Source organism: Aethalodelphis obliquidens, unplaced genomic scaffold (assembly GCF_003676395.1).
Source record: "Aethalodelphis obliquidens isolate GAN/ISIS:26980383/991018 unplaced genomic scaffold, ASM367639v1 scaffold89, whole genome shotgun sequence".
NCBI classification, from domain to species: Eukaryota; Metazoa; Chordata; class Mammalia; order Artiodactyla; family Delphinidae; genus Aethalodelphis; species Aethalodelphis obliquidens.
In genome coordinates this window covers 5,980,129-6,003,271 of record NW_020838033.1, presented here as the reverse complement: position 1 = coordinate 6,003,271, position 23,143 = coordinate 5,980,129, and the positions used below count along the sequence as shown (strand labels likewise).

At 54.2% G+C, this 23,143-nt stretch overlaps 3 protein-coding genes across 3 annotated transcripts in view; all 3 read right to left on the bottom strand.

Annotated features, from left to right (window-relative positions):
* Positions 1–6,742: 6,742 nt before the first annotated feature.
* HSD17B1 (hydroxysteroid 17-beta dehydrogenase 1) lies at positions 6,743–9,591 on the bottom strand. The gene is made up of 6 exons (XM_027094506.1): positions 9,016–9,591; positions 8,739–8,906; positions 8,413–8,592; positions 8,152–8,245; positions 7,507–7,684; positions 6,743–7,417 (listed from the first exon to the last, which is right to left on the bottom strand). The coding sequence occupies exons 1-6, from the start codon at positions 9,110–9,112 to the stop codon at positions 7,178–7,180; spliced, it is 957 nt and encodes a 318-aa protein (XP_026950307.1). The 5' UTR covers positions 9,113–9,591; the 3' UTR covers positions 6,743–7,177.
* A 1,774-nt stretch (positions 9,592–11,365) lies between these two features.
* On the bottom strand, positions 11,366–18,912 carry NAGLU (N-acetyl-alpha-glucosaminidase). The gene is made up of 6 exons (XM_027094321.1): positions 17,949–18,912; positions 16,957–17,104; positions 15,545–15,691; positions 15,274–15,359; positions 14,006–14,262; positions 11,366–13,001 (listed from the first exon to the last, which is right to left on the bottom strand). Exons 1-6 carry the CDS (start codon positions 18,332–18,334, stop codon positions 11,686–11,688), a joined length of 2,340 nt encoding a protein of 779 aa, XP_026950122.1. The 5' UTR covers positions 18,335–18,912; the 3' UTR covers positions 11,366–11,685.
* A 115-nt stretch (positions 18,913–19,027) lies between these two features.
* ATP6V0A1 (ATPase H+ transporting V0 subunit a1) overlaps positions 19,028–23,143 on the bottom strand; it is an 84,728-nt gene continuing 80,612 nt past the window's right edge. The window contains exon 21 of the mRNA XM_027094318.1: positions 19,028–19,051. Within this exon, the coding sequence (XP_026950119.1) occupies position 19,051 (1 nt within the window). The 3' untranslated portion in view covers positions 19,028–19,050. The remainder of the gene's footprint in view (positions 19,052–23,143) is intronic.

Here is a 23,143-nt window from a genome sequence, read left to right as displayed (position 1 = left end):
AGAGAACCTGCATTTGGTCCTGGAGTCAAGGATGGAAGAGTTTTAGTGCCACAAAGGCCTTGAGACCAGGATTCTTGCAAACACATCTTAAGTTGGGTTTTAAAGAGAGGACCAGTTGAAGAAGCAAATCGCAAAGACGGTCAGGAAATTCCCTGAAACATCTGGACACACAGTCTCACATGCCTACTTAGACATTGTTGGAGGAGGTTATCTGGATGACGTGACTGCCAGTTGACCAGTTGCCAGCTGGACACAGGCAGTCAGAGGCTGCTCACCCCTCCCGTGTCCTTGGAATGTAGTCTGCCCACGACTCCCACAGTGGGAGCTGTTTCAAGGACGCAGACTTGAGAGGGCAATGTGTTGTTGCGACCAACTGGATGAATTACATGACTGAACCCAGTTAAGGCCTCTGTAGAAACTTGAAGATTCTGGTGTGCAGGTGCAGAGATCTACTCTTCTAGCACTGCCCAGGACAAGCCTCGTATGTAAGTTCCCTTGCTTATTAAACCTGCCACCTACCAATCTGGAGTGGCTGTCTCTTTCTTCAGTCTCTCTTTGCCCTCTGTGTATGGGGCCAGTTTACAAATCAACATTGGCAAGCCTGCCAGGAGACCGAAGAAATGGGCCTTGGGAAAGAGGCACCTGCATGGGAAATCTTGGGAAACGCAGGCTGGTCTAACGTGCCTGTTTGAGGAACTGTGCCGGGTGCACCGTGGCTAAGACGGGAGATGAATGTCTGCAGGGTGGGCAGGTCGCTGGCCACTGATGCCTAACTAGAGGCTGAAACTCAAGTTGAAAAGCTGGAAGAAGAGCTGAGGTTAGAGAAGGACGTGCATTGTCCACTGTTCTGCTCACTTCGGGGCTGGCAGGCGGGGTGGGGGAGTGGGATGATAAGTTGGAGACATTACTGTGCGGTTGACAAAGCTAGGAGCTCGAGAGCTGCCTCAAATTAAGGTCCAAACGCTTGACAAAGCCCGACTGGATGCTAAGAGGTGGAATCCCCAGGAAAGTGAAGAGAGGGAAGCGGGGGGGGGTGTTGTGGTGACTGACAGTAAAACACACGAAACACCCCATGCCATAGGACCCCTATGCAGAAGAAAACAAAAACCAGGTGATGACCATCCCAGCCAGCAGGGCAGCCCCCATTCAGGAAACGTTCACGATGAGAGAATAAACGTCCACTGAGATTAGTGATACAGCTGCCGAATTCCAGCAAAAGGCCAGGGAAAGTATCCAAGCATGGTTAGTATGGCTATGGAACTGGGGGGTGTGGGGATGATTTCCCTGGCTGGGCAGGAGGCAGAGAAAATGAGCAACGTCACCACACAGCCGGCCCTCCTGAAGCATCTGCATAGGACTTGGCGGCTCGAGGTCCTCACTCCCTTATAGATTGGATTATTCTAACCTGCAGGGAGGCTTGTCCCAATATGAGGGGTTTCCCTGGGCATGTGGGACCCTGGAAATCTATAGAGGAGGTGCAACAACTGCTTAGGGAGTTGGGAGTGAGACAGGCCATCTGTGCTCCTATCTTTGAAGGGCCTGATCAGGCTACATTCACTGCAGCAATGAAAGCCAAGATACTCCAGACTGCCCCCATCACCTGGTATGGGACAGTAATATCCACGCTGAGCCCAGTTGTGGGACAAGACATTTGTGATGTTGGGCAATCCATGGCTGATCTAGAGGAAACCAACAAATCCCAGGAACGGTTACATACTGGCCTGCAGGAAAGACCCAAGACAGAGAGGGAGCTCAAAAAGCCAACAGGCTATCCTGAAGGGCTGTAAAGGGTTTGGTAAAAGTAACCCGGAAACAAACGTGGTTTGACTTCATTGCTGCTGGGAACGCAACTGAAAAGATACATCGGCCATCCAGTGCTGTGTTGGTTGGCCTGTGGGAAGCCTTAAAACCTGCATAACATTTCAGAACTGCCCACTCGGCCCTACCATCCCTGACGCCCTGCCCGCTCCAGCAGAGGCCTCAGGGATTCTCCTGTTTGAGGTGGGTGCCTCCCACGTGCCCAGGTTATAGGATGCAGGCCAAGACTGCTTCCAGGTGAGGCCCACTGGAGGCAATCGGAGGCCTCCTGTGGAGCTCACTACTGCTTGATCTTCCAGAAATAAACAGAAGGTGACAGCTCTGGCGACTTCCCTGTGGTCCAGTGATTAAGACTCCATGCTCCCAATGCAGGGGGCCCAGGTTCGATCCCTGGTCAGGGAGCTAGACCCCGCATGCCACAACTAAGACCCGGTGCAGCCAAATAAATAAATATTTATTTATTTTTTTAAAAAAGTACAGCTCTGGGGGATCCTGGAGCCGGATGTACTCTAATATCTTTTTCTTTCTTCCTTTTTTTTTTTGGCTGTGCCGCACAGCTTGCCGGATATTAGTTCCACGACCAGGGATTGAACCCGGGCCACAGCAGTGAAAGCACCGAGTCCTAAGCACTGGACCGCCAGGGAATTTCCCCGGATGTACTGTAATACACGGTCACCCTCAGAAGTTTTCTGGCCCCCTCAGCGCCACTGAATTATAGAGCGCAAATGGTTATAGTCAGGAAAGTCCTTTTCACACAGCAAATTGGGCATTCTCCTTGCCCCTCCACACCCCTAGAATATGAGATTTGTTTTTTGAATTTTATTTTATTTTTTATACAGCAGGCTCTTACTAGTTATCCATTTTATATATATTAGTGTATATATGTCAATCCTAATCTCCCAATTCATCCCACCACCACCACACCCCCGCCACTTTCCCCCCTTGGTGTCCATATGTTTGTGCTCTACATCTGTGTCTCTATTTCTGCCCTGAAGACCGGTTCATCTGTACCATTTTTCTAGAGAGAATATGAGAGTTTTTATCACTAATACCAGAGAACATAGTGGGCATTGATATCCTACAAGGTCAAGCTCTGCAAACCTATGTCTGCGAATCTGCCTCTGGGTTAGAGTAATCAGACCAGTGATGAGGGGAACACCAACTGGGAATGGTAAGCCTGCCACCCCCCGGGAAGAGTGGAAACTGTCAAACAATATAAATTGCCTGGGTGGGTGGGGCTTAAGGGAATAGAAGAAACTATCCCAGAACTGCACTGAGTGGGAATGGTACGTTCTGCCCATAGTACGTTCAACAGCCTGGTATGGCTGGTGAAAAAGCCAGATGGCTCATGGCGGATAACCGTGGACTACGGAGAGCTGAACAAGCCCCATCCATGTGTCTGTGCCCAACAGTGCCACCGCCTTCAGTACCTTGGCCGCCATCCTAGGAACGTACCATGCGCTACCTGACTTAGCGAATGCTTTTTTCAGTCTACACCTGGCCACTGAGTCACAACATCAATTTGCCTTCATGCGAGAGGAGCAACAATGGACCTTTCAAGTGCTTCCTCAAGGCCACCTGCACAGCCCCACCACATGTCATGGGATGGTAGCCCAAGACCTGTCCCTATTCTCCTTCCCCACATCAGTAAAATGGGCTTGTTACATTGATGAGATGATGTTAACATGTGAAGACTTGCCTCTGCTGCAGGACCTTCTGCAGACTTTGCTGGAATATCTGTGAGGACGAGAATGGGTGGTGAGCCCTCAGAAAATTCAAGGCACAGGCACCCCCGTAAAGTTTTTGGGGAGTTGTTTGGTGGGGTAAGACGTGCATTGTCCCAGAAGCTGTGATTGATTAGGTACAAGCCTATCCAACCCCTAAGAATATGAAAGAGGTGCAAGCGGGACTTCCCTGGTGGCGCTGTGGTTAAGAGTCCGCCTGCCAATGCAGGGGACACGGGTTCGAGCCCTGGTCCGGGAAGATCCCACATGCCGCGGAACAACTAAGCCCGTGTGCCACTACTACTGAGCCTGCACTCTAGAGCCCGCGAGCCACAACTGCTGAGCCCACGTGCCACAACTACGGAAGCCTGCGTGCCTAGAGCCCATGCTCCACAACAGGAGAAGCCACCGCAATGAGAAGCCCGCGCACCGCAACGAAGAGTAGCCCCCGCTCACCACAACTAGAGAAAGCCTGCGTGCAGCAACGAAGGCCCAACGCAGCCACAAATAAGTAAATAAATAAATAAATAAATATATAAAAGAAAGAGGTGCAAGCCTTTGCAGGGATTTTGGGGTTTGGGGGGACTTTTACTCCCCACCTGGCACAGTGCCTCCATCCCTTATGCCGCCTGATGGAGAGAAGGCGCCCGTGGAACTGGGGATCAGGGCAGCAAGCTGCCTTTGAGATGGAAAAAGTACTAGTGAAGCTGATCGCAGCTCTGGGCACCTCCCCAGCAGGGCAACCGTTTAAGTTAGATGTGTCTGTGACTTCGGAACACACTGTGGCAGAGACAACAGGAGAGGAGAGCACCCTTAGGATTTTGGTCCCAGCTCTGGGGGGGGGGGACAGAAACCCCAATGTACCCCTCATAGAACAACAGCTCCTTGCAATGTACACAGAACACCCCACCAGCTATAGCCTCTCACGAAAGAACAGCATATCATGGTAAGAACGTCCCTTCCTATCAAGGGCGGGGTTGAGACTATGTTCTATGGACCCACCTCTGCCATGGCTCAACCCCCACGTTGACTAAGTGGCCCATTTGCAACAGAGGGGCACCCTGCCTGCCAGCCCACTGTCTCTAGAAATTCAAGTGCTACTAGGCCCTGAAGAGTATGTAGATCCTCCAGATTACCCTGCCTCTATACCTGGGTTGTCCCCTGCAGCCTGTAGAGAGGCGGGGTGGGGGCAGGGATCCCCGCTGATGCCTGGTATACAGTTGGGTCTAGTCGGGGCAACCCACCCACAGGGACTGCAGTTGCTATTCTGCCCAACACTGACACCATCTGGCTGGAAACAGGAATGAACTGCAGCAGCCAATGGGCTGAACTCAGAACAGTTGGGCTGTTCTAAAGGGATTAACCCTATGGCTTGGACGAAGGGAAGCTGAGAGATGGCTGATCAGAAAACAGCCCTCGGGCTTCCCTGGTGGCTCAGTGGTTAAGAACCCGCCCACCAATGCAAGGGACACAGGTTCAAGCCCTGGTCCGGGAAGATTCCACAGGCTGCGGAGCAACTAAGCCCCGTGCGCCACAACTACTGAGCCTGCGCTCTAGAGCCCGCAAGCCACAACTACTGAGCACGCGTGCCACAACTTCCGAAGCCCGCGTGCCTAGAGCCTGTGCTCCACAACAAGAGAAGCCACCACGATGAGAAGCCCATGCACCGCAACGAAGAGTAGCCCCCACTCACCACAACTAGAGAAAGCCCACGCGCAGCAATGAAGACCCAGTGCAGCCAAAAATAAATAAAATAAATTTTAAAAAAAAGAGATCAACCCTTGTACAAGATGTGTGAAAAGACATTTGAGTTCATCCGCGAGTCTGAGGCAGTCCTCACTGTCTTCCACATCCTGGCTCATAAGGCACTGACATCCCCTGGCAATCAGAAGCTGATGCCCTAGCCAGGATACAAGCCCTAGCAACTGACCCTTCAGTAGATACAGCAGATTGGGTGCATTGAAGAAACAGCCACTGCAAAGCCTGTATGGGATGGCATATTGCCAAGGATACCTGATTGCCCTTGAAATATGGTGACTTGGTTAATGCAGTAACATCACGACCTATGTGTTCTAAACAATGCCCAGAGCAACTGCCAAAGGAGTCTGGGCCGCGCATCGGAGTTCCCAACCAGTGACGGATTGGTTGCTGAAACACGCTACACCTGGAATGGAAGATGCACCATTAAGAGAGGGGAGAAGGTGGGAATTCCCTGGTGGTCCAGTGGTTAGGACTGCTGAGGGCATGGGTTCCATCCCTGGTTGAGGAATTAAGGTTCTGCAAGCCACGTGGCCAAAAAAAAAAAAAAAAGAGGGGAGAAGGTGAAGGTCTGGTCTGGCACATCCCGCCACGCGGCCCCCGCCCCCGCCCCCATCCTCACAACTGACAGTGTTGCCTCCCCAGCCACCGTGTATGGTATGCGCAAGCAGGTCGAGTGCCCAAAGCTGCCACCTCCCTCTCCTCGAGGCCAGGTGGGCACGTTCTGTTTTCCACTGTTGCAGTCATTTGGCCGCTGTCTTGTTTCCCTCCATTGGCCTGGGGGAAGTTACAGCACACACAGGTGCCCTTACTAACTGCATCCAGCAAGCCTTAAATGATAACCAACAAAGCCCATCCTTAGGTCTCTAATGAGAAAGCTGTCCTCCAAAATAGGATGGCTTCGGACATTACTACTGCCACGCAAGGAGGCACCTGTGCCATTACCCAGAGTGTTGTGAACCTGATGAGTCTGCTAATGTATGTTCTCTACTAAGCCCCTCCTGCGGCACCCCTACTGCTTTCCTCTGCCTGCAACCTCCTCCCCTAGTCTCTATCTCCACCCTTCCTCCGGCACCCAACCTCAGAGGAGGTTAGAGGGAGATTGGCTCTGCAACCCCGCAGGCCCTTTAAGTGGCTGCTGCCACGCCAGCTCCTTTTGCTGGCTTCCGGAAGGAGGACGTGGACCACAGGGCAGAGCTGGAGCTTCGGCTTGACCTCCTGGTGAGAGGCAGCTCTGGGCGAGGGGGGATCTCTCCTGCTGAGTGTTGTCTTACGGCAGGGGGCAAGGAGAGGGGTGAGTGGGGCTGTCTCCTCTGGGCTCATTTAGCCTTGTTTCTTCCTTACACATCTGGCTTCCACATGGGAACACAATCACAATAGTAATACCACTAGTAGTAATAATAATAGGGCCTGCTATTAAGACTTCTATACCAGCACTTTTGGGCATTATCTCAATTAATTCTTATCACAATCCACGACATAGGTATTATACCCGTTTTGCGGGTAAGAGAATGGACTCGGAGAGGGTAGGACGTTGCCTAAGGTCCCAGGACTCGTGGGAGCCAAGTCACAAGCCGACTGTCCCCGCACCCAAGTCCACCTAACTCCTACTGCTGCAGACACCCCTCGGGAATCCAGGGACCACTCTCCCTGCCCTGAGGCGCACTTGAGGCGTGACCTTGGGCTAGCTCCTTCCCTTTCTGGACCTCGGTTTCCGTAGGTATAACCTGGGCTAACACCTTCTTTCCTGATCATCCACCCGCCGCGCGCGCCAGTGATCACACAGGTGAGGTGCAGTGAAAAGCCCCTTTTCATCCCCAGACCGCACAACCCGGGGCCGCAAAGGAGAGCGCGGGAGACAGCGGCGAACCAGGCCTTTATTTCGGGGCGGCAAGAGGAGCTCCGAGCTCAGGTGCCCCCGGTTCTCCGGCTCCGGCCTCCGCCCCGGCGCCGTCTGAGCCCTCGGCGGCCTGGTCGCCGAACACTGCTTGGTGCGCAGCAGCGACGTAACTGCAGCCGCTGGGGTCGGAGAAGCGCAGCTGTATCAGGGGCAGGAAGCGCTCGGTGGTGAAGTAGCGCAGGGCCGGGCGCGGGGCGCGCAGCGCCTGGAGGAAGACCTGCAGCGGCGGGAGGAGGCGCGCTGGCCGGGGCTGGGCTGGGGAACCGGAGCGCTGCCCCCGCTCCCGCAGTCCGGCCCGGCGCTCACCTCGGTCACGTCCTCCGGGTCCTGCCCCGCCTCAAGAAAGATCTGCTCGGAGTGGCTCAGGTAGCGGGAGAAGAGGTCGCGGGTCTCGGCGTCCGCGCGGTCCAGCACCCCGCCCAGGCCGCCCTCCAGCTTCTCGGGGAAGGCGGTGTGCACCGGGCCGCACTCGATGAGACTCAAGCTGCCGGCGGGAGAGCGGCGGGTGGGCGGGGGCGAATGCGAGTCCGGGAGGGAGGGCCGGAGGGGGGCTGCGCCCGGCTGGCGGGCGCTTAGGGTAACCCGAGCATTTGAAAGCGGTTTACTGCCGGAAAAGAGCCCCCACGTCCCTTGGAGAGTGTGTGAGAGAGGCTCTGGCGTCATTATGCCACCCTGGCTGGGTCCCTTAACAGCTGTGTGACCTTGGGCCAGTCACCGAACCTCTCTGGGCCTGAGCTTCCCACTAACAATACCGACGCCTCACCAGCTAGGTCGGCAGGTGGCTTGAGAGGGCAGGTGCCAAACGCCCAGTACTGTGCCTGGCACACAACAAACGGGCGCCGCACTAAGGAGGGGCCAGGGAGAACGCCTGAGAGCGGTTCCAACAAAACAGGGTGCTGGGGTTCCCAAAGTCAGTGTTCAGAGGGTCCCGGGGGCGGGGCGGTGACTCACTGGACCCCGAAGGGCTGCAGCAGAATCGCCAGACTCTCGCACAAACCCTCGATTGCAAACTTGCTGGCGCAGTAAACGGCGTTGAAGGGAAGAGCTTGGAGGCGAGAGGAGGCTGCTGAGGCGCGTCGAGGAGGGGAGCCGCGGGGAGCGGGAGGGGCCCGGGGCAGTTTCACCAGGTCCCACCCCTTTTATTAGACCTCCGACTCTCCCGTTGAGCCCCGCCTCCTGCGCGCCTCTGCTTCTTCCCCGGCTTCCACTCACCCATCAAGCCTCCCACGCTCCCGGTCACCAATATGCGTCCCGAGCGTCGCCGCTTCATGTCCGGCAGGAAGGCCTGCAGCATCCGCACGGTACCGGTCAGGTTTACATCCAGCACGGAGCCCACGGCGCCCTCCTCGTGTGCCTCCAGCGGCCCCACCAGGCCCCGGCCTGCGTTACATACTGCGGGGGGAGAGAGCCCGAACTCCGCTCGCCTCGCGCACGGCCCTCCTCCCCGCCTGTCCCCTCGTGCTCCCTGGGCCTCAGGACGTTTTGGTTTGGACACAGGGTGAGGAAGGCTCCTGCACTAGTTTTGCAGGGAGACTCACCCAGCACGTCCACGCGGCCCTCGGTCACGCGTGCCCGGGCAGCGGCTATGGAATCTGCGTCCGTCACATCCAGCTGCAACATCTCCAGGGAGCCGGGAGGGCACCCTCGGCACCGGGCGGCCTCCCAAAGTGGGCCCTGTGCCATCAGGTCCCTCAGCGTGGCGTACACTGGAGGTTCAGGGAGAGGACGAGGCTCTGAATTTCGGGCTTACAACCCTACCTAGGCCCCCTTGGACCAGGAAGGAGCTGGTCTCTCCACCCCAGTCCCCTCACGTACCTTTGAAGCCCTGGGATGGGTCGGACGCCAGGCGCAGGGCCAAGTGTAGGCCAATGCCGGAGGAACAGCCGGTGATGAGCACCACGGTGCGGTCCATGGAGCCGTGCTGCGTAGGGAGAGGCCCCGGGAATGCTGGGCGCTGGTCTCTGGGATGGATATCACCTGCTTCGCCCCGCCCCTGCCTGCGTGGGTCCCCACCCCTTGTTATGTCTGCAGCACAATCTCAAGGCTGAGACCTACTGTGGATCCCTGGCCTTCTCTCCCCAACCTACTCCAGGTCAAGGCAGAGATGAGGCTACCACTTAGAACACCCCTTCTTTAAGTTGCTAGTCAGAGGGAGGGTGAAGCTTTGCAAACAGGAGGTGTGGGCTCCCATGTGGGCACTGAGCGACCTGGGCAGATCTTTGCCTGGCAAGCCTCTGTCCCACAGGGACAATTATAGTTGCCAAAGTTTGTTGCTGAGGGTGTGAAAGTAAATGTTTTGGAAGGGTGTTCTCAGTTCAAAGGTCAGGGGTTAGTTTAAAACTGAGGGGGGCTTCCCTGGTAGCACAGTGGTTAAGAATCCGCCTGCCAATGCAGGGGACACAGGTTCGAGCCCTGGTCCGGGAAGATCCCACGTGCCGCGGAGCAACTAAGGCTGTGAGCCACAGCTACTGAGCCTGCGCTCTAGAGCTCCCATGCCACAACGACTGAGCCCAAGCGCCACAACTACTGAAGCCCGTGCGCCTAGAACCCATGCTCCGCAACAAGGGAAGCCACCGCAATGAGAAGCCCGTGCACTGCAACAAGGAGTAGCCCCCACTTGTGGCATGCTGCAAACAAATTAATTAATTAATTAAAAAAAAGAATATCGGATAACTGGAGCTGAGCACTCAGGAACTCGACGGCTGCCAGGCTCTTGGTTTTAATGCATGCTACCTGCAAAGTAAGACAAGCTTTTGCTAACTGGACATACTTCTCAGTAACTGAAGGAATGGAGCGAATACTAAATGTTTCCCCTGGGGAGGTGTCCTGTCTCTTCAGGGAAACATGGTCAGTATTCTGTAAAGTTACCCTGGCCTAAATGATTACTTGTTCTGACCAAGGTATTTATTAGGCTATTTTAAAGTCACAGCATCCAAAGAATGTCAAATAGTTCAGCTAGCCACAGAGTCTAAGATCCTGTATCTCCTGGCACTGTGGAAACACCACACCACTGAGCTAAGTGATTCCTTTTTTCAGTTTTTCAATATTTTATCAATATAAAACTACTGCCACATCCTTATACTTTCTTTTATGTCTTCTTCAACCTAGGAGAGACCTCAAATCTGAAAGTATTCTCTACTTCTCATCATTAGCAAATGTTTTAGCTTTCTAAATATTTGTATTTAACTCTTGTTTCTAGGGTTTTGTTTTTGCAGTTTAGAAACGTTTAGGAATATTAGGACTTTATCCTTTCTGCTTGATACAGCAGGGGTGGACTACTAGCCAGTCTAGCCTAAGAGAAAAGTGAAAAGATGCTTCACCGAGCACAGCGATTAACCCAATACAAGTTAGATTTAGAAGGAATGTTGTTTAAATTACCTCTTCTAGCCTGAATACATGAATTCTTTCAGATCAGGAAAGATTAGAGGAAGCAGCCTAAAAACTCTTAACAATGTGACTCTCAGTGGTAAATGACAGTGAGAAGCAGCAGCAGATTATAATTTGGTTTATGGGATGTGATGCATGTGCTGTGATAGGAAACCTGAAATGATGGTTGAATTGGTAAAAAACACTGCATAAAATTTGCTGTAAGATATATAGAGACTTATTTTCTGTACTAAATTCTTTTTAAAAAACTTTTAATTTTATATTGGAGCATAGCTGATTAACAGTGTTGTGATAGTTTCAGATGCACAGCAAAGCTACTCAGCCATATATATGCGTGTATCCATTCTCCCTCAAACTTCCCTCCCACCCAGGCGGCCACATAACATTGAGCAGAGTTCCCTGTGCTATATGGTAGGTCCTTGTTGGTTATTCGTTTTAAATATAGCGGTGTTGTACTAAAGTATTCTTTTTTGTTGTTTTTTTCTTTTTTTGCGGTATGCAGGCCTCTCACTGTTGTGGCCTCTCCCGCTGCGGAGCGCAGGCTCCGGACGCGCAGGCTCAGCGGCCACGGCTCACGGGCCCAGCCGCTCCGCGGCATGTGGGATCTTCCCGGACCGGGGCACGAACCCGCGTCCCCTGCATCGGCAGGCGGACTCTCAACCACTGCGCCACCAGGGAAGCCCTAAAGTATTCTTATAAGAAAAATAATTATTTGTAAAAAAGGTTTCCTGTGTCAAGTATTTGCGCAATCAGAGCTGAATTGTAGATATTCTTGTAATATCTAGTTATTTTGAAAGATTTATATAAAGAATTCTGGATATATGACCAACAAAACTGATGAAATGAAACAAACAAACAGAACACCCGAGGAAGCTGAGGTAAGGGGACAGGGAGACCTGACCTGACCAGCGTCCATGCTATAGCCCTGAGTCCTCCCCGGCATCATGGCATTGACATTCTGACACACAGGCCCAGGTGATTCATCAGTTTATTAAGTTGTATTAAAACAGTACTTTGATCCCACATTTGGGATGGTGGAGGAAGGCGGCTCGGCTCCCTCCAAACCTTCCATGCTTGATCCCATCAGCATGAATTCCTTCACCCAGGCCTGGGGAACTCCTGTGATGCTTGCCTAGCCCCAGGCCCTGGGAACCTGCCCAGGCCTGGAATTTGGGGAAAACATGGCCCAAGGGTGCTTAATCTGTCACAGGCGCCAGCCACCCACCGGGGGTAATATTTGAGGAAGAGCTTCTTGGCCAGGTCCACTGTGTCTCCTTGGGGCTGGCTAGGATACCTCTTTGTGCTGAGGACGAAGGTCTGTTCCAGCTGGAAGGCATTCTTGTCAAACTGGTGCTGTTGGAAGGGGATGCCTTGGACCAGGCTCTTAGCCAGGGTCTCCGTGAAGAGCCGCCAGCGGGGGGCGTAGTAGTCGGCCACCAGTCCCGCCAGCTGCTTGTTGGCGTAGTCTAGGATGTTGCCCTCTGGCCCCCACAGGGTCAGCTGGTAGCGGCTGTTCTGCTCATAGAAGCGGGCCTCAGTCTCACTGACGGCAGCCACCCGGGCCTGCTCCAGCCAGCTGCCCAGCAGGAAGTGGCTGTCACTAGCCAGCACCTTGTCCAGCGCGGGCAGGAGCTCATAGGCCAGGACGCCTCCTGCCCTCATCAGGGGAACCAGCTCCTTGTTCAGATAGGCGGTCCTCACCTTTTCGTAGTACAAGCTGACCAGCTCCTGGACTGCCTGGCGAGTGACATCCACCAGGTCGTAGCAGAAGGCCGGGCTGGAGGCCAGGGCGGGGGTGGCTGTCAGCAGCAGCCGCCACGCCTCCAGTACATCCGATCGGTTGTACCAGACGTCGGTAACCATCTGTAGGGACGGCCGCCTGACCAGCGGGCTGCGATTGTGTCCACGGCAGCCCTCGCCAGAGCAGTTGTAGACACTCCTGAGAAGCAGCCTCCACGCTGCCTCTGCATCCCCATGGGAGACCCCGTACCGCCGGGCTGCAAAGCCCACCACCCAGGCCCCCAGATCTGCCACTGGGCCCTTCCGCCAGCCCAGCTCAGCCATGAGGGCGTAGACCACCTCGTTCTGGCCGATGCCCTCAGGGGTCATGCCCGTGCCTACCATGGTGGAGTTGGGGAAGAGGCGGGCGGCTGTGGGGCCTCGGTTCACAGACTCCAGGGCCCCAAACAAGCCGTGGTTGCCCCCGAAGTTATGCAGCATGCACCAGATAAAGGGCTGGCCCTGGAAGGAGGCTGTGCGGACGTACACGGGCTGGCTCTCAGCAAACAGGTCCAGAACCAGGAGGCGGCCACGGGGCACGGCCCCCAGCAAGGCCCCCACCTGGGCGGGCCCCCAGAACTCGGGCTGGTGCTGGAAGAGCCAGCCTTGGAGCAGCCATACGGCGTCAGGGTCCACTGTGGTGGGGCAGTGGGGACAGAAAAGAGGGTGGTAAGAGGAGAGGGGGCAGGAGAGCATTCACCCCATTGTACAGATGAGGAAACAGAGGTCCAGAGAAGTTAAATGACTCTATCACAGGACACTCCTTCCCCTGAAACCCACACCACCCCGCCCCACCGCGGCCAGAAGGGCATTCCACAGCACAAGTCCTTCCCATCTCCTCCTCCTCGCACTGGGAGAGCCAGGGTATGCTGTAAAGCTTTACAGAGCATCAGAATTACCCAGAGGGCTGGGCCCCAGCCCCAGGCATTCTGATTCAGGAGGTAGGGGAGGTGCTGAGAATTTGCACATCTGACAGGCCCCAGGGTGATTCTGATGCTGCCGTCCCGGGTCACACCTGGAGCATTGCTGCGCAAAGCCTGAGCCAATATGCTCCTTCCTGGCTGACACAGAGGCCTCCCCAAGCCATTCGTGACCTGGCCCCTCTCTGCCCTTCCCCTGTAAGTGGCAGGAAGGAGAGCTGGGTTCACATTTGTGCATCTAGAAGGGCACCTACCAGCTTGGGGCGCATCCCCTAACCTCTGGCCTGTGTTACCTACTTCAGCATGGAGGTAGAGACCAAATAAAATATGTTCAATAGCTGGCACTTAACGACACTTCACTCTGGGCCAGGCGTTACTCTACTTAGGAGGTAGCCCATTTTGCAGATGAAGCAGCTGAGGCACTGGGAGGCACTGGCGGGGAGGTGATTCATTGCAAGTCTCACAGGCAGGAAGAGTGGCAGTGCCTGCGTTGGAGCAGGATATCGGCTCCAGAGCTCACCTCTCAACCACAGTGTCATTAAATAAGATGATGTGTGTGTGTAGAAGTGCTTGGTAAACTGTAAAGTGCTGTGTGTCACAGTCAGGTGTTATTATTCCCAGTCCTGCCTCCCACCCCCCACTGACCTCTGCCACCCCCATCTCCCTGAGGGTCTCGGGGGGGGGGGGTCTTCCCTTTCTGACCTCCCCTGGCACCGAACCTGCAATCATGGCCTGGTAGACAGCGGCGGTGGCTGCAGCCAGGTAGGAGGGCTCCGAGGACGGTGGCTGCATCTCGTTGAAAGTATCGGCCCCATAGATGTGATCCGTGCCAAACTCTTTGGTCAGCGCCCGCAGGAAGAGGCTCCCCACCATGGGGAACAGGGGGTCTTCCGGAGCCAGGAGGAAGGAGCAGGAGTACGAGCAGTTGAAATGTCCCCACCTGCCCATCTGGGTGATATTGGCCTGAGGGAACACCCTAGTTGGGGGTGTGTGTGTGTGTGTGTGTGTGACAGTTCAGACATTTACTGGAGGCTGACCAGTAGTCATCTCCAGCCTCACTAACTTCTGCAGTTCCTGGGTCGTTCATGCCTCTGTGCCTTTGCACATACTGTGCCCCCGTGCCTGGAGCCCTTTCCTCCTCCCTCCCCGCTTATGCATCTGGCTTCTCCTCGACATCCTTTAAGTTTCACCTGTCTGGAAAGCTTTTGCTGTCTCTCCCCCTCCCACTGGCTGAAACAAATGACATCACCTCTGCTCTGAGCCCTTGCTGCACCCTCCCTTCCCCAAGCAGAAGTGACCTTGACAGAGAATTGGGCCCACATATATCCCTGCCCTTATCACTGTATTGTATCCCCCTGGCAACGTATCTCCCGCTGGGGGCGGGGCCTCTGTGCACCTTTGTGGCTGCATCCCCAGGCCCCAGCACAGGGCCTGGTTGGGCAGCCCTGGATAGCCTGACAAACGTTGGCTGAATGTACGAATGAGGTTCCTGCTGTCCAGTTGGGGAGGCCAAGGAGTGGCCAGTGAGGCCGGCCATGTGTGCTGAGTGCTGACAGTGGTGGGAACCAGGTGCTCATGTGCATGAGGGAGGTGGTAACCAATGCTGGGGGCCCCCCCTACAAGGCTTCCTGAAGGAGGGGAGGTCTCAGCTGGGCCCTGAAGAATTTTGCCAGCCGCAGGAGAGGATGGGTGGGTAGCACAGAGGAACAGAGGGGCAGGAAGGACAGAGGAGACCAGTGCACCCCTACCATCACTAAGAGCTGCCGTTTGCTAAGACTCTGTGCCAAGTCATATATACATTTTATAAGTGAGGAAACTAAGGCACAGAGCAGTCACGTCATCTATCCGAGGTCACGTGGCTAGTCAGTAACAGAGCCAGGAATCAAGCGCAGGCCTACATCTAGAGCTTATTTTTCTTTGACTCGTGCCTGGCAGGGGAATATAAATTCTCTCTCTGAGCTGAATGGAGGGTGAGGGGGGACCTCACCTTGTGAGAGCCTTGGGGACATGCCCTGCGAACGCTGGCAACACGGGGATCATGCCAAACGAGCGCATCCGGTCAAGGATCCGATGCTGCGAGGAATGGGAGGGGCGGCAGTGAGCACGGCCCCCCGAGGCGGGAGGCCCTCACTCTCTCAGGGCACACGGAGTCCCCACCATTCAGTTAAGGGCCCCGGGGTGGGCCAAACACCACCCCCAACCCCAGGCCTGTACCTGTCCAGCACCAATTCTGCTCCTTCCCTTCCCCATCCTTTTACCTGCAGATAAACCTGTTTGAGGTGCCAGGAGCGGGGCAGGGGGCCACTCCAGGTGTGCAGGTTGCCCATGCGCCCCCAGGCCAGGAAGGCAGGACCAGTGAAGTACTCATCGATCTCTGTCTGGGTCAGGCCCAAGGCCAGATACACCTGAGGAGGAGGGAGAGCCCCACACGTGTAAATCATTTATCTCTATTCATTGATCCATTCACTCAACATACGCACGTTCATCTCTTCTCTGGGCTGCACCCTACGGTTACTAAGACAAAACCCGATCCCTGCCTGCAAGGAGCCCAAAGTCTGGGAGAAACAGATCCGTGACCAGGTGAGTTTGCGAATGTCACCCTTGTTGCATGGGTGAGGTGAGGCACAAAGGGGTTCTCCCCAAGATGTGGAAGGGGCCTTAGAAGGCTTCATGGAGCAAGGAGGGCTAAAAGGATGGGTGAGGGCAGCTCTGCAGGGAGCTTAAGCAGCCCCAGGTGTAGCCGGAGTGCTCAGGGCTCAGGTATGGAAGCTCCCAGGCCGGGCAAAGCCTGAAGGCAATGGGGAGCTCTTGAGTGCGTTAATAGTGGAAGGTCTCCACCAGATTTGCAGTTCAGAAAGGACACTCTGGTGGAACTTGGGGAGTGAGGAGTCTCGCTTTGAAAGGAAAATATTGCTTAGAGAGCTCTCTAAGCTCTCATGGCCGGGAGGCCATTAAGGCAGTGTAACTTTTCACGTCTCAGACTGGATGGAATCTGACCTTTTGATCTGATCAAGTTATCCAAAGAGCCTGCGATAAATTCAAGATACTTATTGGGCTCTTACCCTAAAATAACTCTCAATTCCTTATGAACAAATATTTTCCAGCTTACGTCAGAGTCAGTCACAATTCTCACGAGGCAATTTTTAACAATCTCATGGCTTAAAAAAAAAAAATTAGCCTCTCTTTTTCTTCCTCAGGACACTCTTTCAGGATTACCCGAGCCCGTGTCTCCCAAATTGCAGTCAGTAAAGACCCCAAATAAACTCTTCTTATTTGCAGCCTCCTGCATTATTTTTTGGTTGATGCTGTTCAGAGGCTCTGGCAGACTGGGGTCCAGGCAGAGGGGATGAGAGCCTGAACTGGGGTCATGGATAAGGATGGAGAAGACAAGGCAGATCAAGAGCTGCTAATGAGACAGAATCCACAGAGGCAGCTGACTGACCCACGTGAGGGTGGGGAGAGAGGGGAGGCCGGCTTCTTACAGTGTTTACAGTAGGGTGCTGGGGTCCAGCCCTGGGTAAGTGCTCCTGTGTGTTTGTCTCAACCATGGAAGCTGGGAGGCTGGAGCCATCACTCCTGCTACCAACAGTCCTGGAGCCCTATTCTGTGTGTGCCAGACACTGCGTTGATGTGGGGGAGGCGGGATGCCTGGGGTATGGTGGGCACGCACCTGCTGCCAGATGGCCTCCTGGCCGCTCCAGGCCAGAGCCAGGTTGATGCCGTTCAGCGCCATCCAGTCAATCTCCTGCTCCCAACGGGCCCAGTCCCACCACACGAAGGAGTAGCTTTGTGTGCACACGTTCTGGTAATAGCGGTACCTGCAGGCAGGGGCGTGAGCTGGGGCGTGGCCCTGGGGGCAAAGATAATGTCCCTCACCCCTGAGGGTCCACAGCCTGGGGAAGAACTTGGAGGGCATCCCGGTCCTGGAACAGCTCTCCACACCACCCAGATCTAACCCAGAAAGACGCGGCTCCAGACGTGAGCTCTACTGCTTCACTCCAGGATCCACTCCAGGTGGAGCCTGAGCTTCCGAAGGTGCCCACCCACCTGCGCCCACCACTCAGCTCCCTAGCCTCGCAGATATTTGGGAGAGCATATTCCGTTTTCATTCCTACTCTGTGTACAGCGTTTAAGTGCCATATGGCAAAGTTGGCCCCTGTCCTGAAGAGGGGGGAAATCCCTCTCTCCACAGTCTAATGGGGAGGCAGCTGTGTGAATGCATCACCTCGGTGTAGTGGGGCAAACGCCAGAACAGAGGCCTGTGACAGGGCTGGGGGTCATTCCTCAGTAAGCATCTTCGAAGAGAGGGGTGGGGGAGGAAAGTAATGGCATTTACCGATCACCGATTATGCACCACAAATTCTACACCCCGCACCGTGCAAATCCTCACAATCAAAGCGGCACCACTGCACGGTAGATGACATTATTTCCATTTTTCAGATGAGCCAGCCGAGGTTCAGAGTGACTTGCTCAAAGATACAAGGCTTTTAGAATCAGACCTGGGGTCTGAAGCCAGGTCGTGCGACCCTAAGGCCAGCGCTTCCTGGCAGCCCGGCGCTGAGGGTGGGGAGGGGCGGGGACTTCAGCTTGGGCTGGCGCCCGGGTGGGTGGAAGCGGCGGGGAGCTGCAAGGGAGCCGAGGGGCGCGGTCCGGCCGCGGTACCTGTTGGGCGTGGCCTCGGTCAGTTCCTCCGGCACCACGGGCAGCGGCTGCGGCAAGCGCAGCTGAGAGCCCGACCAGGCTACGTGGCAGCCGCAGAAGTCGCGCAGGTAGCGGTGCAGCCCCGCGGCGGCGGCCACGCCCGTGGAGCCGAGCACCCGCACCCGCGCTCCGACGCCGCCGCCGCTCAGGCGGTAGGTGTCCAGGCCGGACTCGGCCGCCAGGGCGCGCTCCACCGACACAGAGAAGGCGGCCGCCGGCCCGGGTCCCAGAAGCCGGACCAGCAGCTCCCTCACGGCCGCCGCCTCCCGGGCCTCGTCCCCGGCCGAGCCCCCCGCCGCGGTCAGGAGCAGGAAGCCCAGAACCGCGGCCACCGCCACGGTCTCCATGGTCCACCGGTCTCAGCCCGCCGGGCACCAATGGGGACTCGGGACCAGGGGCGTGACGGCCGCGTCCAATCAGCTGAGGGCCTCAGGTCACGCGGAACTGAAGGTAAAGCACCGGCCGGCGGCTGAGAGACCAGCTTCCGGGTTCCACACCAGCTCCTGAGGGTGTTTTCTGATCACACGTGGTGCAAGAGCGCGTGACCCCGGTGACTTCAAAAGTCCGGGGCCGGATGTGACTCGTAGTCCTTCACAAATGCCTTCAGATACAGCGCGCTTTCACATGCAGATCACTTTCCTTCCGTCCATCCTACCACCCAATAAGTATTTGAAGTTGATTTTGTACCAGGCACTGCCACCCCTCTTCCGGGGAGACCTACAAACCAAGTACTTATATAAACAAAGATTTACATTATGCAGTTGACCCTTAAACTTTGCATGTGTGTTAGGAGGGCCGACCCTCTGGCAGCCAAAATATAACTTTACAGTCAGCCCTCCTGTATCCAGGGTACCGCATCCGCGGACCATGTAGTAGTGTAGCACGTATTTATGGAAAAAAAATTCCTGTATAAGTGGACCCGGCAGTTCAAACACGTGTTGTTCAGGGGTCCACTGTACTTGTGATGCTGTGTACGGTCCCCAGCCAAAGGCTTCCAAAAGGAAGTGACGTTTAATCCGAATTAAGTTGGGATTGTCCAGGAGAAGAGGGAGGGGAATACCATTCTGTGAAGAAAAAAAATGCATATATGAAGACCCAGGAAGGGTAAAGAAAGAGCTGAGCAGATCTGAGGAACTAAAAGGTCAGGAAGCTGGAGGAGGGATGCACCGTGTGAGCCTGGACTGGCCATGGGGCGGGGCCTAGTGGGTGTGACCAGGGCTCTCATGTGATCTGTAAGCGGTAGCAGCGGCTGAACAGGATGGGAGTTATCTTCATTTTACATCCTGGGAAACTGAGGGCCAGAGATAGGAAGTGACTCTGCGAAGATCAGTGACCAGTAAGACAGCAGGTCTGGGACTAGAACCAGGAACTCTTAACTCTCAGATAAGTGTTTTTGCCACTATCCCCCAAGAGATGCAACTTTTCAGGCTGCTTACCAGCAGGGAGGGTTTGAGTGGGGCTGTGTGATGGCCAGGAGTGGTGGGCCCTTTGATAAAGACTGCACTTTCTAAAGGGATTCTGAGTCCTTTTGGAGGCAGGTGTAGATTTTTCCAGGTTGTCAGGCCTGAGTGCAGCTGCTTAGAGACAGGGAAGGGGTCAGAGAAGGGTTGCCAGAGCCTGGACTGAAAGAGTACATGGGAGTCCACTGAGCTTGCTCTGCCCCTCTGCCCCCTGCCCCCAGCTGCAGACTCAAGCTGCAGTGCCCCCTGCCTTGTTCCCAGCTTAGCAAGCAGCTAGTTCAGGAGGTGCAGCCCTGTTCCACCCAGTTCCTAATATCAGAAGGCTCTCAGCTTTTCCCAGAGAGCAGCTCCTAGACCTGCCCAGAGAGATGGGTCCTCATGGAACTATAGCTTGTAGCCCCCCAGGCCTCTCTACACTCCCTCCAACACCCCCTTCCAAACACCTCTAGCTTCAGGTGAGATTTGTCAGACTCTCCTCCTCCCAGGACCTGTTTTACCAGCAATTTGGATCTTAGGGAACACATTGCTTGGGGGAATTGGGCTGCAGGTCCACCGTCAGGCTCAGGGTGCCTCTCTGTGGGGTCTGGATTCATCCAGAATGGCAGACGGATGCTGGCAGGGGCAGCAGGTTGGGGACACCATCCCGGGGGGTTGGTAGCACATTCACAGCCTGAGCTCATGGGTGCTTGGCAAGAGTGTCACCGATTACTCCAGGTGTGTCACACTGTCTTTCTCGTCTTCCCCACCAAGCTGGGAACTCTTTGAGGACAATAGGGGGGCTGGTTGAAGAAATTAAGTTGCATCAATAGGATGAAATACCAAGCATTTGCTAAAAAAAAATAGAAAAGTGAGGAAGATGTGTTGGTGCTGATTCGGAATGTTCTGCAAAGTGTACTTTTTAAAAAGAGGTCAGGGAATTCCCTGGTGGTCCAGTGGTTAAGACTCAGTGCTTTCTCTGCCGAGGGCCCGGGGTTCAATCCCTGGTCGGGGAACTAAGATCTCACAAGCCCACGGCCAAAAAAAAAAAAAAAAAAAAAAAAAATTAAAAAAGATGTCAAATCAGGGGCTTTCCTGGTGGCGCAGTGGTTGAGAATCTGCCTGCTAACGCAGGGGACATGGGTTCGAGCCCTGGTCTGGGAGGATCTCACATGACGCGGAGCAACTAGGCCCGTGAGACACAACTACTGAGCCTGCGCATCTGGAGCCTGTGCTCCGCAACAAGAGAGGCCGCGATAGTGAGAGGCCCGCGCACCGCGATGAAGAGTGGCCCCCCCCCACCCGCTTGCCACAACTAGAGAAAGCCCTCGCACAGAAAGGAAGACCCAACACAGCAAAAATAAATTAATTAATAAACTCCTACCCCCAACATCTTCTTTAAAAAAAAAAAAGAGATGTCAAATCACTGGGTAAAGTATGTCCCATTTGTGTGTGTGTGTGTGTGTGTGTGTGTGTGTGTGTGTGTGTGTGTTTAAGGCTATGTAAATAGTGCTCGCTTTGGATAAGGTACTGGGACGCTGGAGCCAAAGACTTACTTTTATATTAGGGCCTTTTGTACTGTTTGATCCTTTTACCACGTGCTACATTTTATTACTTTTTCTCTCCGCTCCTATCTCATCTCTTTCATTCCTGCCAGCCTCCCCTCTGTCTATGCACCCCAGAATCCCTCCAGATCCCTGTCCGTCTGCCCTGCCAATCCAGTTGCCTGCCTGTCACAGCCCTGCTAGGATCCCACCCATCTTACCTGGGGGGAGGAATGAGTCCTTCCCTGTCTGGCCACCAGGGAGCAGCCTACGCCTTGCCTTGGGTAGGCTGGAGAGGGAAGGGCAGGCAAACAGGCTCAGATCTGAGGGGAGCTCCAATGCCCTTTCCACCCAGGGCTCCTGGGTAGAAAGAGACACAATCCTGCCCAGGTCCCCAGTGAGGGACAGGAAAGGAGGGGTGGCGGTTCAGAAGGTGGTGATGGAATTGTCCCTATCTTTATAATACTGAGCAGGCCCAAAGTCACCCTCTCCACATTGGTTCTAGGATGGGAAGCATTCGCTGGTTGGGGGCACAGATTCACTAAGCAGATGCTGGGGTCCAGGGATTCCACAGAAGGGGATCAGGGTAAAGGCCAAGACTCTTAAAAATAGGAGCAATGGAGCCATCCTGTTCCCCACCCCCACCCCAGGGCTCCTGGGAATTCCCACACCCTCCAGGGCTCAGTTCCCAGTTGGTCCCATCTTTAGCTGGCTGGGCTGGAGGCAGCCCAAGGCCCTAGATCCTGGAAGCTCAGCTTAGCCAGTGACCCACTGGCCCAGGTCTTCTCATCCAGGCTAGGGGGGAATTTCTTCCCGGGCAGGTCCTAGTCCTCCCTCCCCTGCCCCATTTTATTGATCTATACCAGAAAGTTTACCAGTTTAAAGTGTACAACTCAACAGTTTTTTAGTATGGTCACAGAGTTGTGCAACTGTCACCATAATCTAATTTTACATTTCATCATCCCCCAAAAGAAACCCTGCCCCCAACCCCATCCGGCAGCTGGTCCTAGGCAACCACCCATCTGCTTTCTGTCTCTACAGATATGCCCCTTCTAGACATTTCACAGAAATGGAATTATACGTTATGTGGCCTTGTGTCTGAGGTCCATTCTTGTTGCGGCGTGTATCAGCACGTCCTTCCTTCTTATTGTAGAATGATACCCATGGTATGGATATACTGCCTTTGTTTACCCATTCATCAGCTGATCAACATTTGGGTTGTTTCCATTTAGGGCTATTATGAATAATGCCACTACGAACACTTATGCACAAGTTTGTGTGCACATTTTTTCATTTTTCTTGATATCTAGAAGTCAAATTGCTGGGTCCTAAGTTAATCCTACGTTTAACATTTTGAGAAACTGCCAGGCTGCTTTCCAAAGCTGCTGCACCATTTTACATTCCCACCAGCAGTGGACGGGGGTTCCAGTTTCTCCACATCCTTGTCAACACTTGTTTTTTTTTTTTTTTTTAATTTATCTTTGGCTGCGTTGGGTCTTCGTTGCTGTGCACGGGTTGTGGTGCATGGGCTTCTCATTGTGGTGGCTTCTCTTGTTGCGGAGCACGGGCTCTAGGTGTGCGGGCTTCAGTAGCTGTGGCACACGGGCTCAGTAGTTGTGCCTCGTGGGCTCTAGAGCGCAGGCTCAGTAGTTGTGGTGCATGGGCTTAGTTGCTCTGTGGCATGTGGGATCTTCCCGGACCAGGGCTCAAACCCATGTCCCCTGCATTGGCAGGTGGATTCTTAACCACTGCACCACCAGGGAAGTCCCTACACTTGTAATTGTCTTTTTTAAATTATTGCCTTCTTAGTGGGTGTGATGTGGTGTCTCCTCGTGGTTTTGATTTGCATTTTCCTAATGACTAATGATGCTGCGTACCTTTTCATGGACTTATTGGCTATTCGTGTTTTCTTTGGAGAAATGCCTGTTCAAATCCTTTGTCCTTTTAAAAATTGAGGTATTTGTCTTTATTACTGAGTTGTAAAAGTTCTGTATATATTCCAGATACAAGTTCCTTATTAGATACATGCTTTGAAAATATTTTCTTCCAGTGTGAGGAGTGTCTTGATCCTGTCCTTCGAAGCACAAAAGTTTTTAATTTTGCTAAAACCCAACTTATCTTTTATCTTCTTTTTTATCACTCATGCTTCTGACGTCATATCTAAAAACCACTGCCT

Bases quoted from the DNA above. Each gene is read 5' to 3' on its own strand.
- HSD17B1 (XM_027094506.1), bottom strand. From the start codon at position 9,112: ATGGACCGCACCGTGGTGCTCATCACCGGCTGTTCCTCCGGCATTGGC. The intron at 8,593-8,738 runs GTGAGTCTCCCT...CTCCCCCCGCAG, and splicing joins GGGCCGCGTGGACGTGCTGG to TATGTAACGCAGGCCGGGGC. The intron at 7,685-8,151 runs GTGAGTCACCGC...TCCCGCCGGCAG, and splicing joins CTGCAGCCCTTCGGGGTCCA to CTTGAGTCTCATCGAGTGCG.
- NAGLU (XM_027094321.1), bottom strand. From the start codon at position 18,334: ATGGAGACCGTGGCGGTGGCCGCGGTTCTGGGCTTCCTGCTCCTGACC. The intron at 17,105-17,948 runs GTACCGCGGCCG...CCCTGCCTGCAG, and splicing joins ACCGAGGCCACGCCCAACAG to GTACCGCTATTACCAGAACG. The intron at 15,692-16,956 runs GTGCGTGCCCAC...CCTCCTCCTCAG, and splicing joins AGGAGGCCATCTGGCAGCAG to GTGTATCTGGCCTTGGGCCT.